The sequence below is a fragment of the Dryobates pubescens genome, chromosome 10 (genome assembly GCF_014839835.1).
Source record: "Dryobates pubescens isolate bDryPub1 chromosome 10, bDryPub1.pri, whole genome shotgun sequence".
NCBI lineage: Eukaryota > Metazoa > Chordata > Aves > Piciformes > Picidae > Dryobates > Dryobates pubescens.
The window spans coordinates 28,144,616-28,157,563 of NC_071621.1; the positions used below are offsets into that span (position 1 = coordinate 28,144,616).

The 12,948-nt window shown below is 45.5% G+C and overlaps 1 protein-coding gene across 2 annotated transcripts in view; it reads left to right on the forward strand.

The window, feature by feature from the left end:
* The first annotated feature begins 721 nt into the window (after positions 1–721).
* GUCY1A2 (guanylate cyclase 1 soluble subunit alpha 2) overlaps positions 722–12,948 on the forward strand; it is a 155,553-nt gene continuing 143,326 nt past the window's right edge. For both annotated transcript variants that reach the window (XM_054164504.1, XM_054164505.1), the window contains exon 1: positions 722–1,164. In XM_054164504.1, the coding sequence (XP_054020479.1) occupies positions 907–1,164 (258 nt within the window). In that variant the 5' untranslated portion in view covers positions 722–906. The remainder of the gene's footprint in view (positions 1,165–12,948) is intronic.

A 12,948-nucleotide genomic window follows, 5' to 3' on the forward strand; every position in this document is an offset into this window, starting at 1 on the left:
CTGTCTCTCCAAGCTACTGGCAGCATCGAGTCTCCCCAGCTTTTGCCGTGATTCCTTTCCTAGCTTCAGTTTCCCGAAAGCCATTCGCAAAAGTTCCCTGGCTATAGGCGGCTAGAAGGGCACTGAGGACCGACGCCTCCAGCCGTTCTCCCGGGCCGCGGCGGCCGAAAGGAGCTGTCCAGCACCACGAGGGCCGGGCGGCGAAGGCGGCGCGTACCGGAGCGGCCGCAGCGGGAGCCCCCGGTGCGCCCCCTATCCCGCTGAGCGGACACCGCCGCTCCCTGCGGGGCCGTGCGAGGATACCCGACCGTTTTCCCGCTCTCCTCGCCCGAGTCCAAAGCGCCGAGAGGAGAGCGGAGCGCGCTGCCCGCCTTCCCAGCAGTCGGCAGCGGTGGGGAGCCGTCGGCACGCCCCGCCGGTGCTGGCGTCCGGCAGCATCACCCTGCCGGCGCGGGGTAGCGGGGCCAGGCGGCGGACGCGGCTAGCGGGGCTGAGCGCGACAGGCGGCGAGCGGGGGGGGGTGGAGGCGGGAGGAGGAGGAGGAGGGGGAAAAGGGCTCCAAACAACACGTGACTCCGGCGGAGCAGCGAGGGAGCCGGGGGAGGGGAGAGCGAGGGCGGGCGGCCGAGGCAGAGGAGGGCAGCAGCCGCCGCCGCCGCCGCTTTAAAGCCGTTCGGCGCGGCGCGGCGCAGCAGCTGCGCTGTCTCGGCCATACGCGGTGAAGCGTTCAACCGGGCAGCGGCGCCGGTTGCGCCGGCCCCTGCGCGGTGCTCCGCCGCCGCCTCCCGCCTAGGGGTACCCGCGGCCATGCGAGGCGGCTGCCCCCGCGGCCGCCCGGCTCGGCGCTGCCCGCCGCGGCTGCCCGCCGCCCCGCGCTGATCCGAGCCGCCGCCGCCCCGCGGCACCATGTCCCGCCGCAAGATCTCCTCGGAGTCCTTCAGCTCGCTGGGCTCGGACTGCCCGGAGACCAGCCCCGAGGAGGAGGGCGAGTGTCCCCTGTCCCGCCTCTGCTGGAATGGCAGCCGCAGTCCCCCCGGCCCTGCCGACACCCCCTTCGCCGCCGCTGCCGCCGCGGCCAGCGCCGGGGCTCGCCGCGCTCCGCGCCGCCGGCGGGTCAACCTGGACTCGCTGGGCGAGAGCATCCGCCGCCTGACGGCCCCCGCGGTGAGTGTGCCGCGCACGGCCCCGGCCCCCCTGCGCCGCGCAGACCCCGGGCAGCTGCTGGCCGCTGCTCCGTAGGCTCGGGTCGGTGTAGGAAAGGAGGCGGCGGTACCCGCGCCTTCCTCCCGGGCATCCTCGTGGGTCACCGGAGCCCTCTGCCCTTCCGTGCTCGCACCAGCTGCGTGTCCCCAGCCCGGCAGACCTGACGAAGTAAAGATCTCGCCAGCCCAGTGCTGGAAATCGAGTCGGGAGGCACAAAGACAGGCAGCTGCCTCCCGATTTGGCTGGGTTGATCGTTTTCGCTGACTTCCTCTCTAAATTAAACCCGTAAATTCATGAAGTGCTGATCGCTACTCGGTACTAGCTGCGCTTTTTAATTAAAAAAAATGCACATTTCTTCCTTCACCACGGAGAAAATGTGAACTTTATATATTTAGATGGTTTTTCCATAGTGAACAAGGTAAAAAAAAAAAAGTTTCGACTTCGTGTTCCGAAATCTTTCAGCAACAGATTTCCGTGTCCCTCCCAGATGCGCCGGCATTCCTGGGAAATAAGTTTCTTCAAAGTGTACAGTGAAATCCGTGATTTATCTGGATAGCTATACCTGTAGTTGAGGAGCAATGAAGCATTGCTTATGTTAAAATAGGGAGTGAATTTGGGTACAATCCATAACGTATGCTGATACCGCTTTGTCAGGCTGAAATAGATGGAGTTATAGAAGATAGGATTGTCTCCAGCTTTTCTGTGTGATTGTGGCGTGCTGTATAAACACCTCTGTGAGCATCACTGCATTTTCCTTGTGAAATTTCGGCTGCAACTGATTGCTTGTTTGGGCTCAGATATTTTAATAGGTTAAAGTATAAAACATTAATTGCAACAAGTAGTCTTAACCTGTAAAATAATGCTTATTTGCTGTTGTGGCATTGGATCAGCTTTTTGCATATTGTTACCCAACTTTGGAAATTTCTTATGAGTCTCAAGACCATCAGCTATCCACTTGCTGTGTTTTCAACATCCTCTTTGCTTTTTTGTGTGTGTGTTGATTGAACTGCCTGTGTGGAAGCTGACAAGCTGTGTAGTGGGAGAAGTTAGCAGTGCATCACGTAGCTAATGGTCATCCAGATTCAGTTAAGACTTTTCTTTTTTCTCCCTCTCTGCTGGGAATCTGGTCTTGTAATACTGATATTAATAGATGTTATCTCTGGTGACCTGTCTTGTTTTAGTACCAAAGAAAAAAAGGCAGCTATTTAATTTGATAATAATACAGCAGTATAATTAGAGCATGTGTTACTCAAAATATTTGAAGTATGGTGAAGTAGCTCAGTGCAGTATTTTTAGATAACCTTAGTATTTGTGTTTTCCCAGCTTTGACTGTTCCCTCTTGTATTGAATTGCTCTCAAAAGACAATTACGGTTTCATGGCTTGGATAAATAGTTTGTTGCTTTTGTTTTTAAAATACTCATGTTCTTTGAATTAAGAGACAAGGGAAACATTAGTAAGTCTTACAGTCACCTTTCCTTCATCCTCTCAGATAAATTTAAGAATGCAAAAATTTCATCCATCCTGGTTTTGATGTCCCAAACTACAGCTTCCATGGCTTTTTGGGGAGATAATTACAGCAACCCTTACTAGTAAAAAGCTGTGATTTAAAAGCATTTTAATATGTGGTACATACTGCTTAAAAATTGCCTTTTTATCTTGGCATCATAAGTAGTGCTTCACTCTCATCTTAACGCATTTTGGCACAAATCGATGTCATTAAGTCCCAGAAGTCAGGCTGTCACAATCATAGTATAAGAGAAGGGTTGAGTCCCCTGTCTTTTCATTTTTCACTTCAAGAAATCACTGTTAAGGTGGATTGTTACTTTGGTGCCTTCCTTTCTTACTGAGAATCTGTTTGTTGGTGCTGAATTAGTGTCTTCTTCCAACAAGCCCAGTTACCATATGTCTAGCACTTTGATTAATTTTGCACAGCTACTAATATAAATCAGGAATAACTTTAATTGGAAGTAAAAAGACAAAAAATTGTCTGGCTTTAAAATTAGTGTCAAATGGGATTGATTTCCATTACTTGTAAAAACCAAACAGCAAGTCTGAAGAGTGCATTGACATGCATTCTTTCTGAACAAATAGCTTTAATACTTTTGCTACAGATGGAGATAGGTCTTCATTCCATGATTGTATAGATAAGGGTCTCTGTTAAGTTTATAAACACAGATTTATGTAAGTCCAAACATGTGTGAGTTTGTATGCTAAGTATATTGCTTGCAACTGCTTAACGTTTTGCTTTCCAACATGAATGCTGCAGCAATTTGTCCCCACCCCTGTGCTGGAGGATGCCACAGGTTCCTTATGTTTATACTTAGACTTAATTTTGTGCTTTCCTTTGACGATGGCTAGGATTGAAATACTGAGTAAAATATTTTTCTGTGTCTGTTTTCACTGAGGGAAAAATTCTGTGTGTGTTTAATACTGCTGTGGCATGCAGAGAGAGATCTCTGGGATGATGTTTCAGTGTGGCAGTAGCAGGGGCTACCCAGAGCTGCTCTGGGGATGTGAAGACCCTCAAACTGAGCAGGAAAAAGCATCCAAAGGTGGAAGGAGCTGAGCGAGAGCTCTGTCTATGGGGCAGAGCAGCAAGAATGCTGTACAAGCAGGCTAGGTCTGATGGGTTGTAGTGTAAAAATGTGTATGAAAATGATAACATCTGCTGTGCAATTAATGAGTTAGTACCTCTGTGAAAACCATCAATGGAGTTTCTGTAGAGTGAAATGCAGTAATGCAATATTTGATGTATTTTATCTAAAATGTAGTGAAAATAAGGTGCTGCATTTTGTATTGCTTTCCATCGAATTTCAGCTCAAATCTTAGCTGAATGTGACCTTGCACAAATACTACTTTTTGTGGAACTGTGGGGAAAAAAAAGGTGAACCTTGCCTTGCTGTATTGCAACATTTAATCCACCCTCTTCTGTTTGCTCCTAGAGAACAGTTTTTAGCGCTTTCCAGCACTTATGATTTCCAAACTTTTCTCTTAAATACATTTTTTAGAGATTTTTCCTGTGATTGTTATACTAGAGAGTGCAGGGGTCTGATCAACAATCACCACAGGGGCATTTTTATCTTCCTGTGGGTTTGTAGATGTTTCCTGATGTACCTGGATGGTTGAAGGATGGACACTGTTCATCTGGAACTTGCTTACCCCAAACCCTCTCTTCTCTAACAGCCAGAACTAGAAGGATGAAGGAGCTCATCTCCCACCAAAACAGCTGCATATTTAGGAGAAAAGTGTGTGGTAATGAGGAAGAAGAGTAAACCTCTGTATGTACCCTTCTGTTGGCATTGATGAGTATGGAGTGCCGGGGAAGGTCAGGAATGCAGGATGCATCGGTCAGGGAGGCAGAGCAGCAGCAATTTAAGAGAGGCAGCACTTTGTCACACTTGCACTCAGACAGGCTAAGCATACATACGCTGAATGTCACATTGAATTGGTGCTCTGTTGCCCCCAGAGTTTTGCTGAGAAGCAGGGGCACTGACAGCAGGAAGGTTGAGACTGGGTACAGCTAGGCATCACAGCCCAAAGAGATGGGGGAACTGTGCCCAGACTGGGGCTGAGTGTGAAGATGATGGTTTGTGGAGCCAAACTTAGCTGGTCATTGTAGTAAACTCCAGGCATTGCCCACACTCAGCTCTTGTGAGTCCTTTAGCTCGCAAGATCATGGCCAAGAGTGCTCCATGACTATCACCCCATCCCTGGTTCTGCCCTCTCACAACCTTCACCCCTGTGATGTCCTTACAAAGCTGAGCCTGGAATTGTGTAGGCAACTCCTGTTCACTCTAATATATTGCTTAGTAATTTTCCTGACTTGGCAAAGATGTCCCTTTTGTTCTTCTGCTGAACTGCCATCAGAGGAGCTTTAGTTGCCTACTCTCTCAGAGAAATTTGGAGTTGGATCCAGTTGCTGTCAAAACTAACAGGCAACTCTCTCACTGAGCTGACTTCAGGGTTTTAGAGATGAATAATGAAAAGCTGGGAACCCAGTAGGGACATTGATTTATGACTTTTAAGAAATCACCTGCAATAATGATATGTACATCACAAGTAAATTCAACAATATATTTGCCTTGTGATTCCAGCTTTCTTGTAGTGTTCCATTTTAAAGGATGAATTTTATGCCCACAGTGACATAAATTCTGATTAATTATAACTAGAGGTGATAGTACTATTTGCTATTCATTATTAACATAGATTTTTTTTCCCCCTGCCCTTAAGAGCTCTGCTGTATGGGAATAGTATCCTTGCACCAGTGGACACAGTTGTATTCTGTAGAAACGTGAGTTAGTAACTTACTGAATTTCCAGTTCCTTGCAGCAGTTTTTGCATTTGCTGCAGTTCTGTCTTGACTTGTATCCAATACCAGGCTGCAAATAGATTCAAAATCAGAAGAACAGAGAAAAATTGTCATTGATTTGAAAAGTCAAAATGCTCTGCTCCCATTTGAGGGGCATGGGCTACCCTCAAGGAGCTGTGAGTGGCCAAGCGTGCATTCAGAGGAGGTTGTGTACCCCCCAAGTGCTGTACTGATCTTTCTGGAATTACAGCACGACACGGCATTAAACTGACTTCCATTTCCGTTTCATTTTGTTTTCTGAATGGCCTATGCAATGTATCTCTTGGGCTATAAACATTGTTAAGTGAAAAACACTCCTGCTGTACTTCTGTGTTCATTCAGAATTATTCCTGCTATTCTTTGAAGGCCCAGTTGAAGACACATTAAAAGCAAGGACATTTTTTTCCCCCCATTAATTTTGGAAGCTGCTACAGGCTGCTGCTAAATGGTCTGAATTTAAGAATTGTCTATGAATACAGCAACAGAAAAGTGAACCTAAAGGTAGTTGTTTAGGTTAGTGTGTAGGCTATTACTTTATGTCACAGAACTGCTGTAACTTCAAATTGCTTAATTGCAAGTGAATCCTCCAGTGAGCGGAGGTGGGGTTTTGATGGAGAAGTTGCAATATAGCAGCTCAAATTGAACCTCTACATCATAAACCTCTACAACTTACACTCAAGGAATAACTGCTCTTTTCAGTAGTTATTGCTAGAGTTAACAAATTGATTTTTACCTGAGATTTTGGAAGAAACTTTTGCACAAGTATTCTGAGCTCCTTATGACTCACATTAACCCATCAGGAATATCTAAGCTCTGCTGCTGCGGGAATAACTTCTCTCTTTCTGAATGAAGTAAGGCAATGCCAAATGTTGACCGTATCAGCCGTCTGATGAGCTTCTTCACTTAATAGCTGAGGCTGCATGAGCTTTATGCGAGTGGTATCCTCAGGAATGAGGGTGTGAAGCTAAAAAAGCATGAAAATGGTGAAGAAAGGCACATCTCATGAGAAAGGCTTTAATTTCTAATTCCATCAGGCAAACAGGACGAGATTTTCTAAAGGATGATACTTTTGCCCAATATCTTTCAGCTTAACAGAAAGAAAAGCCATTAGTACACAAGGTCAAAGGAGCAGTCTATAGCCAGTCAATCTGCTGTTTCATGGCATGGAGCAGAGCTGTGGTGTCTTAAACACAAACATCCTGGAGAACGTTACCAGTATGAGCCTCGTGGTGGGTTTTATTTGTTTGTCTTGTTCAGTAAACAGCATCTCATTGCAAGGGAACTTCACCCTCAGCAAATAAAATATTTAAAAAATCAGTTTAGCTTCACTGGAGAGCCTGAAGCATTGTATTGACCTATTATTTTTAGGGTGAGTTTGAATGTTTGACATCTAGTGCTTAGACTGATCATGGTAATAGTTGCTTGCTTTATGTTTTCATAGTTCCAGGCTGAAATCTTGACTTCTCTACAGTGCCTGGAAAAAAAATGTGTCCTGTAAAAATTCATACATTGCAGGCATATTTGCTGCCTGGAAGCAGAGAGTGTGTTCCCACTGGGGATCAGTTCTGCCCACAGGCAGATCTCAGCTGCTGGCTGACAAACCAGAGTGTGGCAGCACCGATGTTAATCCCACAAAATTGATCTCAGTTATTTTACACTTCTCTGCCTCTCTCCTGGCCCGAGTGTCCAGGTGTAAATAAGGAGAAAGACTTTGGGAAGTAAAAGGGAACATGATGATCATCAGTATATGCCCCTAAATAGCAGTGTGCAGTCAGGACTTCATCAGAATGGCAGTGAATGTCCTTTATTTGCAACTGCTTGAGCAGAGACAATTGCCACTTCACAACAGTCCAGTGTACTTTGTACTTACAATGTTAACCTAGGGAAAAACCCTCTCTTTCTTTCTACTTCTTGTGCTAGTGCTAAAGGCTGTTATAAAACACTTAAAGAAATAATTTCATCTCGTACCCAAATTCTTTCTAGACGTGTCTGCTTGTAAGCTCTCAAGCCAGGTTTCAAAATGAAGACATAATAATAACAACAAAAAACCTATGGTTTCTTTATAGATCTCAGAGGGATAAACATCTTTGTCACTCTGCATATGAAATTACATCTGAGGAAATTGGGTTTGTTATATCCCAGCAGAAGCAGTTCTTTGTGAAGGACTGATCTGTGAAGCCTTTCATTTCCTATTTGCTAGAGTAGCACTGATGATTTTGTGTAGTAAATGTGCGTTGTATTAAACAATGAACAGGTAGCATTAGCAGTAAATCATCTGTTCTCACCTACTGGATACACTCTTTCTGCAGCACAGAACAGATCTTCTATCCCTGATCTTTGAGGTCTTTTCCAACCTTACTGGTTCTATGATTCTATGATTCCCATCCAGGCATGGCTGAAATTCCAAGACGAACAAAGTGATTCCAGCCAGTATTATAATGGATAGCACTCTGAGATATTTATCCTTCACTGTCAAGGAATTAGACTAGAGGATCTAATAGGCAATTTCCATCCGTAATGTCTGTGATTCTTCTAGTTGAAAGGTAGCTGGGGATGTGGGAGTTATAATTTCTAATTATTATTTAGGTCTGCTTTATTTCTTCAGTGTTAGCCTTGTTATTGCCATGAAATAATCCTGGCTAAAATTCTTTGTCTCAATGCTAGTTATTAGATTAAGGTGTTTTCTTTAATGTGCACAAGTATTTCTGTCTGAAGAGTGCTCCAGTCTGCATGAACTGAGGATCACAATAGTCTCAGGTTTAGGTGATGGGTGGTACTGAGCTCAGGTGTTGTACCCTTGCTCAGTCTAGTCTGGATTATTGTGAGCTGTTACAGGGCAGCTTGTTTTGCTTCCAGCTGTCAGCAATTCTACTCTGGATCCCCAATCAGTCCTCTCCTGGGCATTCTTCCTCTCTTGATACCAAATCTGGTGCTAGTCATGGAGGTCTGCAAGCAGTTGCTGCTTATTCAAATCACAGACTTCTGGAATCAGGAAGCTGATTTTCATGAAGAAAAAAAAAATAATACATTTTTAGCTCATGCAGTTGCAGGGAAGAAAGTGCACCCTAAAGGTTTGGACTCAAAGGCACTGTTGAACTGCCAAAGATGGTTTAAAAAAATAATTAAACTAATTGCTTATATTGAGGCTCTGCTTTTCCATCTCTGATTTCTGTTTGTGCCTTTTCATTCCATTCTTCAGCTATTGGGAAGGGGACAGGGGTATATCCAGACTGTGCAGGACCTGCAAGGACCTGGTGGGGAACTTTGCTCCTTCCTGAATCATCAGAGAATTCTTGGATGCCAGAGGAGCCTTCCTCTGGTTTCCAGTTTTGCTTTTCTTCAGTAGCAATTACTTATGTTACAGCACTGCTGTAACTTCAAATTGCTTGATTGCCACTCTTTGGCATTTGGGCATCGTGCTAAATGTTTGTCTTCAGCTGTAGCCTCGATTCTTTGTTTACAGCCTCTTCAACATCAGTATTTTGGAAGGATGGGAAAAGAACAGTTTGCCACTGCTTTCATGATCATGGGGTAAATATTTAAAAAATCCCAAACCAGACAGGACATGAAAATTACTGTTTTGCCATTTATTTCCTTGTAGATGGGCCAGGTGCACACCTACTCGTGTGCTGAGAGATCTGTAGTCACCTGTGCACAGAGACTTGACTAAAATTGATTCTGAAATATGGAAAAAAAGAAGAAAGTGTTTTTCATCAATGAATGATCACCAGCAGTGAAAACAGCAATTAAAATCTTACACATCTGCTGAGTTAGTGATTGAACACTACACATTTGAAGCATGTAAAACTTTCAGCATCGAAGTGCTGATTTTGCTGAGGTCTGTGGTAGCTTGCCTCTCCAGGACGCGGAAGTTAGCAAGGACTAACAGCTCCTAGGGCACAAGAGTCTGGGGGAGCTCCCTGACCTGATGGACTTCTTGAAGAAAATTTGGTTTCCAGCTGAGACTGTTAGGCTTTTCAGTGCTTCAACTTTCAAGTCTAAAATTTTAAGCACTCAAGTTTTTAAAAGTGTGATTGCTGAAGTGCTTCTAAAGCTCAGCTACGAGCCACTTAGCTACAAGCCACTTAGCTTTTCATAGAATCATGGAATCAATAAGGTTGGAAAAGACCTCAAAGATCATCAAGTCCAACCTGGCACCCAAGACCTCATGACTACTAGACCATGGCACCAAGTGCCACGTCCAATCCCCTCTTGAACACCTCCAGGGATGGTGACTCCACCACCCCCATGGGCAGCACATTCCAATGGCCAACAACTGTCTCAGTGAAGAACTTTCTCCTCACCTCCAGCCTAAACTTCCCCTGGTGCATCTTGAGATTGTGTCCTCTTGTTCTGGTGCTGCTTGCCTGGGAGAAGAGATCAACCCCCTCCTGGCTACAACCTCCCTTCAGGTAGTTGTAGACGGCAGTTAAGGTCTCTTCTGAGCCTTCTCTTCTCCAGGCTAAACAATCCCAGCTCCTTCAGCCTCTCCTTATAGGGCTTGTGCTCAAGGCCTCTCCCCAGCCTCGTTGCCCTTCTTTGGACACATTCAAGAGTCTCAATGTCCTTCTTAAATTGAGAGGCCCAGAACTGGACACAGTTTTACTAGAAAAAAATCTCTGAAGCTTTATTAGGGTTAAGGAGAAACTGTATCTGACTCCTTTTCTGCATTGGCCTTCCCTGTTCCATCCCTGTTCCATCCAGTCCCTTCCTTCACTAATTCTAGCTGGCTATCTTGAGATGCAAAGGGAATGGGATAGAGGATTGAAACTGCATTTATGTTTGGGGCACTATATGTACAGTTTTGTAACATCAGGGTGGGGTTTATCTGTCCTCAAAAATTTTAAGGATGTCTGTGTCTAAAGTGATCACTCAACATCTCTTCTAGACAAAAGAAGGAAATGGGCATTGCTGAAGGCTCAGTCCTCAGGCATGTATTAGATGCCAGCATAGAATGAAATGAATCATTTTGGGTTTCTACAGTTGGGTAGATGAGTTCTACTCCTTATCTGAAGGTGCTGCAAATGAAAGACCTCTTAGAGGCAAAAGAAAATGACTTTGAAACAGGCTGAACTCTCTGTCCTCTGAGAACATTGGAAAGCTTAGATTTGATTGCCCCAGGAAAGACATTTATAACAAGGGATGCAATTAAAGTGGAAGTCCTCTTTCCTTTGTCTCTAGAACTGGAGGCAATGAAGTTAAAAGAAGGGACAATTAAACTCAAAAAATTGGGGGAGGGGGGGAATGTATACAATGTTTAAACTGGAATCCTTTGTCCAAGGAAGTTGAGTTAAAAGAGAATTTGGAATACTTCAAGTTAATTTAGATGAATATCTCCATAAAGATTTTATCCAGGTAGTCAAAAAAGTACTTTTAAAGAACTGTTACTCTAACCTCAGGCCTTGGTCTAGTTTTGCACTACTGGAGAGCAGGGTGAGATCTATCAAGAATGGCAGATTTCTCCACAAGTGCATCCTGCAAACTGCAATGGCTGATGGAGCCACAGAGCTGTCATGGCAGTGCTGCCGTGGTTTGGATTGCTGCCTGCTGGTGTGCAACAGCAGTGTGCTCTGGTTATGGCACTGAGGTGCTCGGTGGAAGAGCTATAGTAGTGATAGTGAACAGACTATGCATCAGGGGGGATGGACAGGTCTTTCCAGAGGCCTTGCAGAGCCAAGAACTTGAACTCCATCTGGAAAGTAAGGAGAGAAACATAGGGATAACACTTGAGGGTCAAGAGTGGAAACTCCTGAGGTGGAGTAGGCTGTAGGTTTGTTACTTCTGACAACACAACTAAGACCACTTGTGGTTCAGAAGTTACAGTTCGGGTACAGTGCCTGAGAGGAGGTGGGAGACATGACCTCCTTTGGGATAAAGCTTCAAAAAAAGCAGGGTGATATTAGAAACACTCCTGAGGAGACAGAAACACTCATCTGCCAGCTTGCCTTGCTGCCTGTGAAGGTTTGCCAAGCAAGCAGCTTACACTGTCACCACTACTGTTCATCCATGTGGGCACCAATGATGCAGTCAGAGGGAACCTTGAGTCTTATCAGTGACTACATGGCTCTGAGCACAAGGGCAATGGATATGGTTGCCTAGCTGATGCTTCTGGCGAGGGGAAAGGCTCTAGTTGGAGCAGACACCTCTAGTGAGGCAGCCCCTGGATGTGTGGCTGGTGTGGCTGGCAGGGCATTTGGCTCCATGAGCTTGGGGCACTCTGACAAAATGAGATGAGGGTGTCTTTGCCAGCATACTTCACAACCTTGTGAGGAGATCTGTATGCTTGTTGGGGAATGAGTTTCAGCCTGTGAAGAGAAGGGAGAGCATTGACATATAAGGGGAACAGCAAAATGGAAAAAACTTATGCTCATCTCATGAAAGCAGTGAGACTGGGAACTCACCCTAAGTGCCTGTGCTGAAATGTAGGCAGCATGGGGAGCAAACAGGTGGCATTAAAATTTCCCATGCTGCTGCTGAGCTTGGACTTCCTGTGGGACTGCACACATCTTTGTGTGGAGTGACTCTCAGTATGGGAGTGCTGCAGGAGATGGACACAAACTTTTCAGAAAGGATAAGCTGGGAAAGTGAGGGGCAGGGGCGACACTCTGTGCAAAGAGGTGGCAGTAGTGCATGCCTTTGGATGGGGCAAGCTGGCCCAGAGCATGAGGGTCAGGAGCAGAGGACAGATGAGCAGAGGTAGTGTGGTGGCAGGTCTGCTACACACTGGATGCTCAAGAAGGAAGAACAGAGGAAGCCTTTAGACAGCTGGATAAAGCCACAAAATAGCAGGCTTTGGTACTCAAGAGGGACTTTAGTCAACTCAGAATCCACTAGAAGGTCAATAGGTCTGAGCACAAGTAAAGCAGGAGATTTTTGTAGTGTGCTGAAGACAATTCCTTAATGCAGGTGATCAGTGAGCTGTCAAAGCAGGGATACTGTGCTGGGACTAATGCTCCATATAAGTGGTTGAAGGTATAAGGGTTTAGGACAGTCTGGGCTACAGTGGTTGTTAGATGCTGGAGTTCAAAAAACAAGAGATGTGGGAAGGTGGAAAAAAAAGAAAAGATGTGGAATTACAATCTCATACTTCAGGAGGGCAGACTTTGTCTTCTTTATAGATATTCTTGACAGCATCCAATGGGCAACAAGCCTGTAGGGTAAGCTGGCTCTTTGTCATGGACGTTTTCACACCTTTGTCAGAGCACAAGAATAGCTCATTTGCTCAAAGGCAGTAACACCATCATATGTCTACAGAAGTTGGAAGTGGGGTTAGGATGCCCTGGAGGACTGTTGAGACATTACTTAAGCATGCAGGGATGAAGGTAGGAAAACTCCCCTCTTAGGGCAATCAGGAGAGGTGCTTGATGACTAGAAAAACACAAACATCCCACCCAGT